The 18,002-nt window shown below is 35.5% G+C and overlaps 1 protein-coding gene across 1 annotated transcript in view; it reads right to left on the reverse strand.

The window, feature by feature from the left end:
• The window catches only part of LOC142320082 (uncharacterized), a 77,853-nt gene that overhangs the window by 44,957 nt on the left and 14,894 nt on the right, over positions 1-18,002 (reverse strand). Inside the window, exons 4-5 of the mRNA XM_075357757.1 lie at positions 14,627-14,872; positions 3,946-4,116 (exon numbers count right to left, since the gene is read on the reverse strand). Coding sequence (XP_075213872.1) covers positions 3,946-4,116; positions 14,627-14,872 — 417 coding nt within the window. The remainder of the gene's footprint in view (positions 1-3,945; positions 4,117-14,626; positions 14,873-18,002) is intronic.

Genomic DNA, 18,002 nt, shown 5'->3' on the forward strand with positions numbered 1-18,002 from the left:
AAAATTTTGATTTTACTTAACTGTATTTATCATATAAAAAGTTTGATGTAATTGAACCCTATTAACAATGCAACATAGGAAATTAAATTTTTCATTTTTTTTGTAATTTGTCATTTTCAATTTCTCTTGCTTTCCAACTTTTGTGGTGATTTTCTTGGAGAGATTTATTTAACTTCTAATAATTGTAAAATGTTTTATTAAACCAATTTAACCATATATAATGACTGCAGATATTTTGGAGTGCTGTAACTCTTGTAATTTAAATATTAATTTGTATATAAAAGTTATTATACATATTTTTAATAATGCAGTATTTTTTTTATTATTATATCTATATGACATAATAGATACCAGGTAATCAGAAACACAGCATTGAGAATAAGTTTTGGAATAAGTTTGTACAAAGTGTATCAAAAATAGAAGTAACACGCTTTAATTGATCATTTGAATCTTACTTGTTCTGAACATTATCAATTCAGAAAGATTTGGGGAGAAGACCTGTATCCATCAAACATTAAGAGAAGCCTGCATTTGATCCTAGATCGATCTTTAAAAAGATAAGTTATAATTTTAATTATATCTGTGAGAATTAGGACTCGGAGAATAGACGGTAATTGCTTCATCAATTTTGATTCTATTTTATATAGAAATATTATGTCCTTGAAGCCAAGGCAACATCCAGAAAATTCACATTATTAATGGGTTTAATAGCATGCTAAAGTCCAATACACTAATTCATAATCTTAATATGTTGTCGGTCAACCTTGTAAACCTTGATTACCAATTTACCCGATATGCCTGGAGTATTTATCCACTTTCCCGCAGTACTCAAGGTGAATACTCGATCAAAGAACAAAGAATCCTGATAGCAATATGTAAATACATCTTAAAAGAAGTCTATCATATTTAAAATATGATATTATATATTTAAAATATAATCAAAATTTTAACTCGTAGGGATTCAGTTTTTCAAAATCTACACACCTCATTATACTAAAAATTCTTCATGAATAGAATGAGTGTTCCCTATTGGAATAATAAAAAATGGAATGAAGTGTTAGGCAGGATTTTCATGCGTTACAAAGTGATAGTGCACATATTGTAGATAGAAATTATATTTAGTGAATCTATCAAATCAGTCTGCACATTGAAAGTAAGCTAACCTGATGTCCTCTTAGATGGGGTTAGCCCCTGATGTGGATATATCTCTTATGCAGCTTTAAAACAATTTTAAAAGGTTAAAGTGAAAAGGAGATATGCCACAGACAGTTGGACCGATAAATAAAACATTATGGTGAATATTTTTCTACCGGCTAAATGAATTTTTATTTTGATTAGATTATAATCCTTCTATCCATTCCTTAGGATTGATCATCATTTCCGATGAATATTCTTCAATTTTTTAGAAAGATTTAGCAAGAATAGATCTGAGTTGTCCATGGGATATCAGATGTCTCTGTATCAATAACACCCTATGAATTCTAATTTTTGAATTTTCTGTAAGTAATTAATCTAAATTAATTAAATTCTCCGTATGGAGTACTTTTACGTTGTTTTTATTACTTACAGGCAAACCAAGGTTCATTCTTAGTTTAGATCATTATTTTGTAAAAAGGCAAATAAAATTAAAAAAAAAAACAAAATGCACACAAACAAGTAGGCCTATGATATAAAAGACATTTTTAACTCAATTTCTCTGAAGAATTTTGCATAGTTTGCTGTGAGTGAAGTTTTACTTGTTTATCAATTTAAAAAATATAATTAAAAATTGAAATACATCAAATGTAAAACATACAGCAAAATTATTAAAAATTAGAATAAACAATAATGTTAATACTATTATTAGCTAAGAAGGAAGACATGCTTTGTTCGATTTATGGGGCTATATGATGTCTTAAAACACATTCTCAGTTTTTTCCAGTGCAAACATTCTTTTTTTTTTTTTAAGGAAAAAGGATATCTGTATAACAATAAATTTATAAAATAACTTTGTTCAGATTAAAACAAATAATGTCTCATGTCTAATGTAATAAAATTTATCCTTATTATTGTAGAAAAACTGAAGGTTTATAAGGGCCTTACTAAGTTAAGTTATTAAGTTTATAACGTGTTTGAATAAAGAGGAATTTTTAAAATTAAAATCTTTAAAGTAAGGTATACTTAATATCCGGTTATTTTTTATACCGCTATCAAAAATCCTACATATTTCGGAATCGCTTTCTGCATACAATGCTAGTTTGTTTAAAATTCTAATAGATGTAGAGGTTAAACATGGGCTAAAAATACAATTGATTTATGGTTAGGGAGGATGTTGACCCACCGGTAATATTCAATCGGAGTGAGGAAGATGTATGAAGAAGGTAAATCTAATGCTGAATACAGTGGTGATGCGCACGAAGTGAATGAAGAGGAACCCGGCAAGGATATGTCAGTGATTAGAAAGAGAATGTTTCAACAAAACATAAAGTTAGAAAAACCTCCAAAACCTTCCCAAAGAAAGATGGACGCTTTTGTTATTTCAAAGGAGCGGTGAAATAAGATGGAAATGTAATATTAGAATCATGTGTGGGTATTTTATTTTGATATATAGAAGTTTATGTTAAGTCGCTTAATGGACTATAAACAACTTTTAGATCTCTAAAGATTCTGCGAAGACTTCAAAACGACTAATATTTAATCGAATTGAAAGTAAAGCGGAGGACATGAAAACAGTCACAAAATTACAGCATTAATTTTCTGCCATAAGTCGGCTATTTCTTAACCGATTTAAAAAAATTAAATGTTATTTTATTCAAAATAAAAGGTTTAATATTTTAGAAAAAACATAAATTTTGATAAAACTAATATTTATGTAGATATAACAGATTTAAAAATAAATATGGCTGTCAATTTGTAATTTGCAAAGGCATTTAATTACCGATTCTTTGTTAATTTTAAAACTTTATTACCAAGACATTTACCAAATATTAATGCGACTGATCCAGCTATCCGAACTTGAGATATACTTTTTTATATAAAAATAACAAAATGGCAGGACAGTGGGAGAAAGAAGGAGAAATCACCATTTTTCCCCCAGGATATTTTTTGTTTAGTTTTACAAGTAGAATCCGAAAAAGCACAGCCAGCCCACCATTTTAGAAACACTCTTTATACAAGTTTTAAAATTTGGTAGGTTCAAATTTGCAAAAAAAAAAAATAAAGCATCTTTAAGACCTTGATTGTAATATAAATTGAATTATTATTGAATAAAAATATATATTAAAATTCGGAAAAATTCAATCTTTCAAGAATCTTTATCATAAGTGACGAAGAAAATTTCCACTAATTTATTTAAAATGTAGAAAACGTATGAATAACGGTTGGGATGTAAACACATGTACGAATATAATTATAATTTTTAGCAAATGTTACTACAGGAAATATTCTAGAGAAACTGAAAAAATTATGGTTTCTAATAAATAAATTTTTAGTAAATTAAATGGGACTTTAATTAATTTCAACTAGTTTATAATTACAATAAATGGCTGTAGTGTATGAAATAGAATTTGTGATATTTATATAACATAAAGTGATTCATTGTAAAAATGAGCTAAAGGTTATAAAAATCTTGCAGCAATAAGAGGTTATTGAATGTTTACTTCCCTTTTTATTTTGCAAGCATAGCTGTTATATTAATAAAGATCTTATGTATGTCAACGCGATTGAACAACACATTTTAATTGACGTATCAATATCCAAACATCTATGTGCGTATGAGTTAGTGTATATCTGTGTACGTCTGTTTTCTTATAAGTAATATTAAAAATACATATATTATTTTAAATTATTGTTAAATATTTCTAACAAGTAATAATTAAGAATTTAAGATTTGATGATACAGAAGTAAATTTACTAATTAATTAAAATATACAATTAATTTTATTAAGTTGAATATTCAAGTAGATTGATGTATTTGTCTTTGTTCAAATCGGACCCATAAACCTCCAATGACATGCTGTAATATAGATTTATTGTCCATTTTTAATGGTAAATGTGTTTTATCACTTAAAACCACATTGAAAGACGATAATAACGTTGCTAAAATTATCTTCATTTCTAGCATTGCTAACCTCATTGCTATAAATATAAAAAAACACAAAAATAAAATAATTATATTTAGTCCATTTTTAAATATTACACTAATTCAATTATAATACTAATTATAATTCAACAATTAATTAATTATAATTATAACAATTATAATTACTTTTAAAAGGCCATAAAACCAAGAAAACATCAGGACCCAATTTTTGCAGTGAACTTATAAATTATGAACCTAGAGCCGGGGTCGGCAACCTGCGGCTCTTTGGATGTGAAGCTGCGGCTCTTTAGTTCCATACGCAAATATTATTTATTTTATAAAAAAAAAAAAAAAACATTTAAAAATCGTTCTGAATCGATTAACGAGGATTAAGCACCGATACTATCGCTTTGCCACTTGTACTCGCTTTTCACCGCACCCCTCCCCCGTGGAGACGCGTTGTCACTGTCGTCAGTCCGTCAGAAGCTCTCGAATGACGTCGTCGTCGGATGTTTCTATGTAGGTTTTAATTCGCTTTCGACGCAAGACAATTTGGCGTCTTCACCAGTGCTTTGGCTCTGACGTATAGTTTGTTGTTTCAAGTAAAAGAGTTAGAAGCGAATTATCTTCTCAAAGTTACGTATATACATATATATAATAATAATAATAATAACACCGAAGTAAAGATAGGTAACATACTAAGTATTTTATTTTTAAAATACATATTATACTTTTTTTTTTCCAAATAAGATACCTAACTACTTGTTTGAAGTCGATAAGAATTGTCAAAAAAGAAACAAAGTACTACTGTTGGATATTACCGCGAAAGTGTTTTTATTAAAATATATATTTAATAAATTACCTATTTTATTATTTATCTATTTTATAGCTTTTATTATTTAAAAATTAGCGTTTAAATAATAATTATAAGTGTAAGTACCTATAAATTGTTATTTAATAAACTTATTTTCGAAAAAGTTTTGTGGCTCTTTAAAAACTTTAAAATTTTGTAAATTGTAATTTTGACTCTTCCGACTCAAAAGGTTGCCGACCCCTGACCTAGAGTATAAATTACACTAGTATCATTTTATAGTCACTCCAAATCAAACATCACATTTCTCCTACTGGAAGCGATCAGAATTGCAGATAACTAACTTCCCACATTTACCAACAATTAGCTTCATTAAATAACTTTTGAAACAATATTTTATTCCACTCTTAAAACATGCTTATTGTTGCCAATTTACTAAAATAAATGTATATATTATGCAGTCTAAAATTTCATCTATACTTGTATCTATATCATATCCCTATCGCATTATTCTGGTTATGATATTTTTGTCGGAAGCAACAAGCCATTTTAAAAATGCTCAACATCGTGTAAAAAGCGTATATGTTACGGTAAAACCCCGAATACCGGTAAATATTTAATTTTACCGGTAAATTCGAACATTTACCAAATCGCTTGGTAAAAGTCGAAAAAATCTTGAAAATTTATTTCGGACTTTTACCAAATAGTTTTGGTCATTATTGACATTTACCGTAGACTGTTGGTAAAAGTTGACAATTCTGTAATGAAATCACTCAAAAGTATGAATTTAAAAATGCTCTTCCCAATTTCGGAATTTCAGTGCACTGGGGGTGAAAAATGAAACAGGTTTTTTCAAAAGATTACAAAAATTTTATTTTTCTATGTAATACTAAGATATTTCAAAAACTTTACACGTAATTAATTCATATACACTAATATTCAGGAATGAATAATTTTCAGCAAACTTCTACAACGGTAAATAGCAATATGTTCCTTGTTATAAAAAGCAAGAAATAATAGAAATAGTTTTTCCCAAGACAAAAATTAACTCAAATTTATCTCTCCTAAATAAATGTTACAATGAATCAATTGTATGACTTGGATTCTATGGAAATCAAAAGTACGCTGAAGGCAAAATCAACCATTAAACACATTCTTCAATTATAAGAGACCCAGGTAAATTTTAAAGAATATAAAATCAACGTATAAAGTGAAGAATAAATATGAAATAATGATTTTGAAAGAGTAAATCCTTTTCGAAGGATAAAGCCTGTAGAATACAATTGAATAATCGATTAACTTTTTTGTGTAAAAATTATTCTTAATAATATTAAATAAAATTCAATCGCATTTTCTTAGCAGCATGTTTTTTTAATCGTGGTGTTTTGTAAAAGGAAAGACGAATTTTACGATAAACAGAAAACTGGAAGGCTATATTTAAAAAAACAGAATTTTTAGTTATATTTTTTAGGTTTTTTATATCTTTCCTTAAGTTTTAGAACGGTTTGAACGAACAAAATAACTGTATTTAATGAAAAACGTTCAGTTGGGATTCAAAACTTTTTTCCCGCAGGAAAAATAGAAAGTAAATCGGGTTAAAAAACAATCCGAGTGTTAGACCCAGACTGTGTATTTAAGAGTTAACTATTAATTGATTATTCTCACGGTTGAAAATGATTAATTTTAATGCTATTTTTGAACTGAAAATGCTATTTTTTCTCAACCGAAGTTGAGAAGAGCCATTTTTAAATTCAAGCTCTTTCCTATTTTGAAGCGATTTCGTTACAGAATTGTCAACTTTTACCAAAACGATTTAGTAAAAGTCCGAATTAAATGTGTTTCAAGATTTTTTAGGACTTTTACCAAGTAACTTGGTAAATGTTAGAGGATTCCATCCTTGGCTCTTGTAGTGAAAGGTTGTGTTTTGTTGTGCTCTGTGAATTGTCAGTTGTAACCAGTCCAGCCAGGTGTTCAACAGTTCTTCTACCTGCGTCGCCAGACAATGTGAGAAGGGTCTGCTAGGACATCAGCCGGGCGGCCAGCTACCTGGACTACAGGCCAGTCACATTAAGAAAAGGATAATCCTTTTCTTAATTTTACTTTTATACTATTCAATATTTCTAATAATGTAAAGTGAACTCTTGTAGTCATTGTGAATACGTTAAGTAAATAGCCTATTATTATAGGACTATTGTGCTACTTTTAAAATAATTTTATTTTTTAATTGATTTTCTTGTCAGTGATTTTATTTTACAGCAAGTGTAGATTAAGAAGTGTAAATTAAGTTTAATTTTAATTTTTAAATTTTTCTTCCTTATTTTCCTCAATGGAAGGAAAAATAAGGCCTCCTCCACCCCGTTCTCCCACCACGGAACTGTCCGACGGTGGAGAGGAAAGCGGGTCTGGCGCTAGGAAGCGCCAGAAACGCCGGGACTCCGCGCCTCCTATGGAGGCGGAGCCCGTAGCGGGCTGTAGCAAGGCTGCAGCAGCCGCCAACTCGCAGGCTGATGATGGGGCCCCATCACAGCCTGCTACCGTCAGGCGGGAGAAAATCCCGCCGATAATGCTGGACTGCCCGAAAGAGTGGCCAGCATTGGCGAGGGACATAAAGTCGAGGATTGGGGGGCGCCTGGTGGCTAAAAGCACCGGGCTCTCGATAAGGCTGCAGCTGGGCAGCGAGGCGGATTACCGGGCGGTGCAGAGTTTTCTGCACTCGAAGGGAATCGCCTTTCACTCCTTTCAGCTCCCGAAGGACAGGGAGCTGAAGGTGGTTATACGGGGGATCCCCTATGGGGCTGCCCCGGAGGAAGTAAGGGAGGAACTGACCTCCCTTGGCTATGAGGTGGTTTCGGTTAAGAAGCTCCTCACAAGGGACGGTCGGGAAACCCCGACCTGCCTAGTGGCCCTTAAGAGGACCCCTTTGGCCCGGGCCATTTATGACCTTGACAGTATTTTTTACTGCAAGGTCGCAGTGACTGCATTTGTGTCACGAGGGGGGCCACCCCAGTGCCACAGATGCCAGAAATTTGGACACTCGTCCAATTACTGCCAGAGGGCCCAGCAATGCGTAAAGTGTGGTGGAAACCACGACACTTCTGCCTGCGTCAAGCCGCGTGAGGAACCAGCCTCATGCGTCAACTGTAAGGGGCCACATCCGGCCAATTACAGGGGCTGCCCCTATTATAAGGAGCAGACAAACAAAGTCAAGGGACTTAAAAAGCCCGCGACTTTGGACGGCCGCAGCTGGGCCCGTGTTGCCGGTGGGGGAAAAACAGTCCCCAAACCGGAGGTGCCGGCACCCGTGGCCAAAGCGGTCGTGAAAAAAGGGGAGGTAACCTCCCCAACACCCGCCAAGCCAAAACCGGCGGCAACCACCAAGAAGGTGGTAAAACAAAAGGCGGCGACAAAGCCGGCCCCGGCGAAGAAGGCCAAGCCTTCCTCGACGGGAAAGGCAAAGCCGGCCCCGGCGAAGAAGGCCAAGCCTTCCTCGACGGGAAAGGCAAAGCCTGCTCCGGCTGGGAAGGCCAAGCAGGCTGTTAAAAACACCGCGGCCCCTGTGGCCCCGCGCCCCACCAAAAGGGCGGCCGCGCCAAAAGGCACCCCCAGCGGCAATCCGAAACCGGCTACCCCGTTGGAGACCACTGGCATGGACTTCCTGTCGCAGATGACAGTGAAGGATATCCTGCCAGATATCATGATGGTTTTGCCACGCCTGCTCCAGGCAAAATCTCTCAAGGACTGTATTCAGTCCTTAATAGAGTGCCTCATGGCTGTACTGTCAAGGTATGGTTAGGCCCACCCTCAGACTCTTGCAGTGGAACGCCAACTCAGTAGTAGGCCGGACGGAGGAACTATGCCGTCTGGCCGAGGATCTACTGATAGACGTGATACTGTTGTCTGAGACGTGCTTGAACCCAAACAAGCAACTGACCCTTCGGAACTATTTTACATATAGGACGGATAGGCCAGTTCGACCCGGATCTCGCACCTCTGGTGGAACTGCGGTTTTAGTCCACAGACGCCACATGCATACGCGCGTTGTTCTTCATACAAACGTGATGGAGCAAACGTGTGTGCATGTGGAGCATCTGGGCACGGTGTATCGGCTGGTTTCGGCTTATAGCAAGCCGAACGACGCGGTAACCGGCGCAGATCTGGATGCCGTGCTGGAAAATTGGGATGGGCCCGTGATACTCATGGGCGACCTCAATGCCAAACACGTGTCATGGAACAGCATTCTGACAAATCCGAATGGCAGATTGCTGTACGAAAGGGCGAGAGCCCGCCGCTTGGTCGTCGTAGGCCCTGAGGTGCCCACGTTCGTGCATCGCTCAGGCAGATCTAGGCCTGACGTGCTGGATATCGCAGTCATGAAGGGGGGTACCCTCCCATTCATGATTGAAACGATAGAAGACCTCAGCTCGGACCATTCCCCTGTCCTGTTGGAACTAGGTCAGGCAGGGGGTGGCCGAGATCCCCCGCCTATACCCCGAAGGTCAGTCAACTGGAAAAGGTTCTACGAGACCCTCCAGCGGGAGTACAGGCCGGTAAATCCTGAGCTCCTGAACACCCCGGAGGAAATCGACGACACTGTCGGGCGCGTCACGTCGTCAATGACCGAGGCCCTGGCAGGCAGCTCATCGGCCAAAACTCGAGCAGTTGTTCAAAACGACCTCCCTCCTCATATCTCCGAAGCCATAACGGAGAAACGACGACTGAGGAGGAGATATCGAATCACCCTGTCCCCCGCTGATAAGCGGGCCTTTTATAATCAAACGGACAGGGTAAAACAACTGCTGACAAGCCATCGAGAGGATTCGTGGAACGAATACCTCGCCTCGGTCTCTGACGACATCTCCTCGGTGTTCAGGTTGAACAGGAGACTGCGAGAAGGGAAGAAGCCTCGCCATCCGGTTGTGGGGCAGCGAGGTTTTCTTGCATACTCGGAGGCGGAGAGGGCCGAGGTATTCGCCGATACCTTGGAGGAGCAGTTCACTCCAAACCCCCCTCCCTCCCCGAACGACGAGCACACAACCGAGGTGGAATCCTTTCTTGTAGATTATTTCTCACAGGTGGAGGACGCCCCTCTAGAGATTGACCAAGTCACTGAAGCGGAAGTTTCCGCAGCCATTAAGGCCACAAGCCCCGACAAGGCCCCGGGTGTCGACGGGATCAGCGCCCGTGCATTCCGGAACATACCGGCCTCCGTGATTACAGCAATTTCGGTGATATTCACGTCCATTTTGTACGTTGGATATTTCCCGAATTGTTGGAAAACGGCCAAAGTCGTATGTTTACCCAAACCGGGGAAAAGTTTACTTTTCCCACGGAATTATAGGCCAATCTCCCTGTTACCGGTATTGTCTAAGTTGTTCGAGAGGATTTTTCTCGAAAAACTGAGGCGATACATGGAGGGAGAAGTGCGGCCCGAGCAATTTGGGTTCAGGGAGGGTCACTCAACCACCCTCCAACTGGTAAAAATAATAGACGACCTTGTCGGAGGCCTGAACAGGAAACGGGTGACTGCAGCCGTTTTTCTGGATGTGGCCAAGGCCTTTGACAAAGTTTGGCATAGCGGGCTGCTTTATAAGCTAGCGCGATCGGCGATCCCGTACCGCTATGTCAGACTGATGCGGTCATATCTGCTAGACCGACATTTTGTCGTGCGCGTAGGGGAAACGATTTCCTCTACCAGAGAAATAGCCGCTGGGGTTCCCCAAGGAGCAGTACTTTCCCCGTTCTTGTACACTTTGTACGTGAACGATATGCCGCTGTCGGAAGGGGTCAAAACGGCCCTTTACGCAGACGACACGGCATATTTCTACGAATCCGCAAATGTGGATTACGCGGTCCGGAGGCTCCAAAGGCAGCTGGACTTAGTGGAACCGTGGCTCGACATGTGGAGAATCAGGGTCAACGGTGAAAAATCGGTGGCCGTGATGTTCACATGCAAGACACGTAAACCGACCAGAGAGCTGGAAATCTCAGGGGAGAAAATCCCTTTTGAGAAAACAGTTAAGTACCTGGGGGTGGTGTTGGACAGGCGGCTTACCTTCGGCGAACATGTAAATTATGCGACCCGGAGGGCTAAGGCCGCCAGAGCCTCGCTATACCCAGTGCTGAACAGTGCCAGCCCGTACCCACTGGCAACTAAGCTCCTCATTTTTCGGCTGTACGTACTGCCGATTCTAACATATGCTTACCCGGCATGGGGGGCAGTGTTGAGCTCCTCGCTTCAAAAGAAGATCGAGGCCGTCCAAAACATCGCGTTGCGGACGATCTTTGGAGCTCCGTGGTTCGTCAGGAACGCCACTCTCCGATCTGATGCGAGATTTCAATCCGTGTCCGAGGTGGGGGTGGCGCAGGCGCGCAGACTGTTCGGGAGAGCGGCTGTGTCCGAACACAGTCATCTTCGGGACATCTGCCGAGAGGACCCAACTCCGACAGTTGTAAGGAAGCGGCCTCACGCCGTACTGGACGAACCACCGTGATGGTGCGGTGCGGTAGCCGAAAATCGACAAACCAGGCTTAGGGGCCTCCATATCGCATGAGCCATAAACGGAATAGTGCGTCAGACGCGTTTCCGGGGTCGCGAGTGAAAAGTTTTCGCGAGTTATATAGTTTGAAGACGTCAAACACGGTAAGTCGCGCATAAAACAAAAACGCGGTCTAAATTTAAAAAAACTTACAGTAAGACAAAATATCCCAGCAATTGCGACTCCTCCGGAAAAGGGGACGCATTGCTTCCTCCTTATAGCTAGTGCCCCGTTGTGGCGTATTCCTGCTAGCCTATTAAAGAGTTAGCACCGAAAGGACTTCAGTGGACGGTCTGAAGGGGAATTACGTCGGGAGGACAGGCTTTATAAGCCTAGCCTTCCGCGGTCGGCCCATGAAATGGGTTCGATAACGCTGGTTTAACAACGGATTGGAATGCAATTAAATCCGTCTTAAATTCACTAAAATAATAATAGACAAAACTTGAAAAATTAGATCCGAGATTAAAAAATAACCCTTTTAAAAACAAGCCCGATTAGAATGATCCAGCAGCAAGGGACTCTGTCCAGGTTCTGCGATAAAGTAGGGAGTAATAGACTCCTGCCAACTTTGCATTCCATTCCATAAATGTTAGAATTTACCGGAAAAACTTAAGATTTACCGGTATTCGGGGTTTTACCGTAACATATACAAACAGCTTGATACTATAACCAATGGAGTCATACCTAAATGTAAGATCAAGAACAACATAGGAATAGCCCTTTTTATTGAAGCTAGCCTCTATATTGAGGACTAAAAATGTCATCAAATTTTAAAACTTTAACACTATAATTAAATTTAGTTTTTTAAAGATCATTGGATATTATATAATTTGGTAATTATTTAGTTGAGGTGCCTCAACCCGAAATCGCAAAAAAACATATCAAATTCATTTAAAATTAATATTTATTCATTTAATGATGTATTTTGGGTGTCGGAAAATAGAAAAATAGTAAAAATTTACATAGTAATACAAATAACACGTAACTCAATGAAAATCGAAAAAAGTACTTATATCATATTAAAACATTATATTTAAAGATATAAACATGAAAATAAATTAGAAATTGTTAATCTGAATCAGATCGTGATGATTCATCACACACGCGATTTGCCGAATCAGTGTGTATCTCACTTATAATTCGCCATAAATGGTGAAATCGTGTTTTATAATCACAATACTTCCTTTTAAATAAAAATTCGGTCATATGTCCGTGGAAATGGTGTGTTCGGAATTTCCATAACGCGGCACATTGCTTCTTACTTCCCTCTATTGACGTTCGATTGTCTGCGTATGCGCTCCAGTGTCCGGACCTATAAAATTGTACGTATGATTCACAGTTAAGTGCTGGAAGCCTCCTGTTTGTAAACGATCATAAGATTTCCAACGGTCACTAATAATTGTAGTACCTGGGTGCACATAGTCCTCTATAATTCGGAGCAAAGTCTCCTTATCCCGTGTCGGTACTGGAACCGTGAAAACTTCTTTTGTATCTTGTTGTATTCCACCAAATATCCAATTTCCAGTTATAGTAGTGCCGCGATAATATTTTCGTTTACCGATTTTGGCTTCATCGATTTCTACAACTTCGCCTACTCCTCCAACCTTTTTCGAATTAGTACACAAATATTCAAAAAAAATTTCCCGAATATAATTGCTCCAATCTACCGCAGTACTAGACGATAAATTTAGCTCGCTACACAACATATCTTGCCGAGGTGGCTTTATTACAAACCATATTATGGAGAAACGGAAAATAACAGGTAACTCAACTAAGCGGTGGCTAACCATGTATCGGCGTATTGCGAAATGGCTAGGTTACACTGTTTACTTTCATATTTCTTAAGTACACGAAGGCGTTTTCTACAACGGAAAATGAGTCCATCTTCATTCAGCTTCATTATCACGATGGACATTGTCCGTGTTTCGGCAAAATGCCATGATTGCAAAAACATTGTCTCACGTTATCAACCGACTGAGAGAATTCAATGAGTGTAATAAATGTAAATTTACAATTTTACATATACATTTCAGGTCCAGCAGATTTTTTTTCCATCCGTTGTATTTATTAGGGAACACTGTAAATTCTATAAAGAAAACTTAGCCGCCGTGTGAGAATAGCAGACAACAATGTAATGTAATGTAATGAATAAGATATAAAAAGTAGTGTAGTGAATAAGAAAGAATTCTACATTTTCTGGAGGTGAGAATCTGCATTATCGAGCGTATCAGTATCCAAATATCTACTTTTCCGACACTTAATTTCCATCACAAAATACATTTCAAAAGATTTTACAATAATTTGATATGTTTTTTTGTGATTTCGAGTTGAGGCACCTCAACTAAATAATTACCTATAATTTATGTGATCAGAATGTTTAGTCTACTGATTTGTGTTCAAACACACCTTTATTATATCATATATATATAATATTGTACAATGATTACTTGAAGAAATGTAACGCCACATGTCGGTGGCCTTATGTTTTCGTACCGCTAGCAATCACAGAATAAGTATAAACAAAATAAAAACTTATTTATAAACGTATATTTAAAAAGTCAATATTTATGCGATCTGTACATTATCATAACTTTCTTCCCTACAAAGAGAAGGCAGTTTTCCAAATAGTAATAAGTTTCATATTGCTTCTCATTATATCTGGTGAGATATAGTCACGTGAAATCTATCGGTCAATTCACAAACCTAATATATTTAGTGAGTGCGCACTGAGAAGGCCAAACCTCAAATCCCTGTCACCACCTGCACTAAAAATAAATCGAAGATCTGTTAATTTGTTCAGATATTACCATGTTACATGTATCAGTATTTTGAAAAATATTATGTAAAAAAAAAGTATGAAAATTTTACAACTTTATACATATAGTATTTATGAAAAGAAAATCAATTTTATATCAAGCTCTAATTCATTCTCTTTTTTTTTACTATATATTGCTGAAAATTGAGGTACTTGTGCTAGCAAGGAACTTTGTACCGATGTTAGAAGGGGATGATTGTGCTCCAAGATATGTATTTTCAAACACAAAATTTTAAATACATTAAAATTTAAAAAATATTTTAAAAACAACAACTTCATAAAAAAAGTAAAATATAAAATTAAAAAAAACTAAAATTAAAATTTTTGACAGATTCATGTAATAAATTGTTTATGTATTTAATTACTATTTAATGTAATTTACCGGATAGATAAATGAAACTTACCTACACATATCCTTGGTCCTCCCCCGAATGGAAAAAACACACCTTTTGGTATTTCATTCATATTTTGGAATCTATCAGGGTTAAATGTTTCTGGATCAGGAAAATACTGTGGATCCATGTGTAAACCTGATATAGGTATATTGAGGATGCATCCTTTGTTTATAACTAAATTAGTTCCTGGCATTTTATAATCCTGAGAACATACTCTTAGTAAGAAACCAGAAGTAGATCTTAAACGCATCACCTCTAAAACAAAAAATACAGTAGATGACAATAGTCGTTTTGTTCATTTATTTGATCATAAAAGATTATTCCACAGCTAATTGGTAAAATTGTCAGTTTAAAAGATTAAAACAGAATTTAAATGCGATTTTAAAAAACGTAAAAGAAAAACCCGTAGAAAAATGAACGTAGTAGACGGTAAATAAATATAACGATACAGAAAATATATTTCAAAAGAAACTAGCGTAGACTAGAATAAATAGCATTGAATATCATAAGCATTTATTTAACAGGTGAAAAACATTTTAACATTTAACATCCATATTTCACATAAAATATGCACTAGCACATATTAATAGAAATTTATTAATGCGAGAAAATGTGAAGTAATACTGAATAAATCTCATTCCAAAAGGATTTCACATTTTAACTTCTTCCTACAAGTTTTTCATTTAAGAGCCATTATCATCGTCACCAGACTCAACGTAATTATTTTACATTAGTGTAATTTTTCTTTGATTTCGCACTGCAATAAATAATCTTCCAAATTTTATAGCGATTACAAATTAAAAATCACAATGATTTTATATATGTATATTTAAGCAATGCATGGATAGTAATATCGTGTATATATATATATATATATATATATATATATATATATATATTTAAATTTCCTTTACCGATTCTTTTTAAAGACAATTGAGCAGTTATTTTCTGCAGCTTAGGATTATCCAAATATTTAACTTACACTGTTCTTAAAATTCAGTACTATATGAAATGAATGTATAGAAAATATTTAAGTAAAATTTCTACATTTGTTTACTAGTCTGTCAATTGTTTTATTGAAACACAAAATATTACATGACCAGTGAATAGCCAGACAAAAAAAAAAGTAGAAACTTGTCAAATCCATTCTGAGACGCCGTCCTAAAATTATTTTTTACCTTTTAGTGCGTTTAATAAGAGTGGTGTTTTAAAAAGTTTTTACATATGTTTATATTTTTTCTATATATATATTTCTTGTGTGCGTGTGTATGAAAGTGAACTCCTCCTAAACGGCTGGACTGATTTTGATGAAATTTTGTGTGTGTGTTCAAGGGGATTCGAGAATGATTTAGATTCACAATTTGGTCCACTGGAAAATGGTGTTGATTTTGGAATGTTTTACATTGGATCCGGCAGACTGCACTACCATCGCAGTATTGAATATTCAATAATATTCTATTTTAATTTTAGTTTGTCCCGACAGTTGGTGCTGCGATCAAATTGAGAAAAATATTTCGTAATTTTGTGTTATTATTGTGTTACAAAAAATCGCGAGGTAACAGTTTTTTAATAAATAAGAGGCTAATAAATCAGATGGAAATGTAAACAAAGGAAAACCAATCACATCAATGCAAGATTGCCGCTGTCAAACACAACGACCGATCACAAAGAGCCCGTATGGCCGTTGCCAATGTAAACCAAATCACAACTGATTAACTAACAAGTAGGCAGCACTGCGATCGCGCTTAGAATTGTGCGCGTATTGAGAAATATTATATTATATTATTATTTATTGAAATAACGTTTTAAAGTGTAATTAAAAATATACATTGTGCAAATTTGTAAGGTACAGTATTGAAGTGAGAATGTTTTTTTAATTTATTTATGTATTGTTGATCTTGGGATGGTTAAGGTTCACAATTGTGTCCGGTAGGCAGAGCTGCGATCGCGTTTTAGAAGTTTTTTTTAATTTTCGATTTATCAGTCAAACCCGATAGTTGGTGCTGCGATCCGATTCTAGGAATTTTTTTTATTTTGTTGCTTTTTCGCATGTCAGTTACTTGCGTCGTAGCTTAGTGTTGTTCTTACATTAAAATTCGTATTTAGAGAATAGTTTGAATTAAATCCGATAGGTAGTGCTGTTCTGACAATTGGATTTATTTACATTCTGAATTTTATAAGGTTCCGTAATATTTTGTAAGTTTCTTAATGTTCAGTATTAATTGTAATGATTTTGCAGCCACAACACTTTTCGTTAAAAAATTATTTTCCACCGAATACTGTGATTAAAGAGCGGTGTGAATTAAATTCGATAGGTAGTGCTGTTGTTTTGCCATTTGGATTTATTTACATTCTGACTTTTATAAAGTGAAAGGTTAAATTTTGTTAAATCGCTAATGTTCAGTTTTTTAAGGTTTTATGAAACTTTCAATTGTTGTCATTTAATCTGTATGTATACTCAGATCTAGCAATAGCGAAGCATTGCCGAATCTGCTAGAATTGCGCGCTTATTGAGAATATTATATTATATTATTATTTATTGAAATAACGTTTTAAAGTTTAATTATAAAATGTACATCGTGAAAATTTGTAAGGTGCAGTATTGAAGTGAGTATTTTACATGATTTTTCATGAATTTTAATGATGTAAACACGTGCATTCAATAACAATCAACTTAACCTACAAATTTAAATCGTCAGCTCTCGTTTGATTCTATGCAACTTATGAAGTATTGAACGGCTCTTTGAAAATAAAAATTTAAGTTTGTAAAATAAATTATAACATTTATAAAATTAAAATATAAGTTACTTATAATATAGTTTAAAGTATATTTAAAAAATTGAATTTATAATGTTTTAGCCGATTAATTTTATAAAAAGTTTTCTAAAATTATTTTTAATTTACAATTATCTAAAATTTGGTAAAATAGATGTTAAAATAAAGAATGATAAAAATTTCTACTAAAATTTTAACTACGTTGCTTTTTACAGAGCTTTAATTTTTTTATTAATTGATTAATTAAGCTGTTACATGGTTATGAAACATCAAAATTATTAAATAAAAAAAAAATATGTAGGAGGTACTTTTTTAGAATGATGTTAAGTGAAAATTAGTAGTAATGTGGATGAAAATTTATTAATTACACTAATTATTAATTTTACGACGTTTCGATTTTCGTCAGATATCTCAATATTTAGTGAAAATAAATATTACCCGTATTACACATAATTAATCAATAAACCCATTACAATAATACAACAATCACAAACTGATAATAGTCATACTAATAGTCATTTTAATGAAATTTAGAACACATTCCTGCTAATTTTAACTTAAATAAGTTACTTATATTTATGTGTGTGCATTTATTACAGAATAATGCCGC

The sequence above is a fragment of the Lycorma delicatula genome, chromosome 2, assembly GCF_047948215.1.
Source record: "Lycorma delicatula isolate Av1 chromosome 2, ASM4794821v1, whole genome shotgun sequence".
In the NCBI taxonomy this organism is placed as follows: Eukaryota; Metazoa; Arthropoda; class Insecta; order Hemiptera; family Fulgoridae; genus Lycorma; species Lycorma delicatula.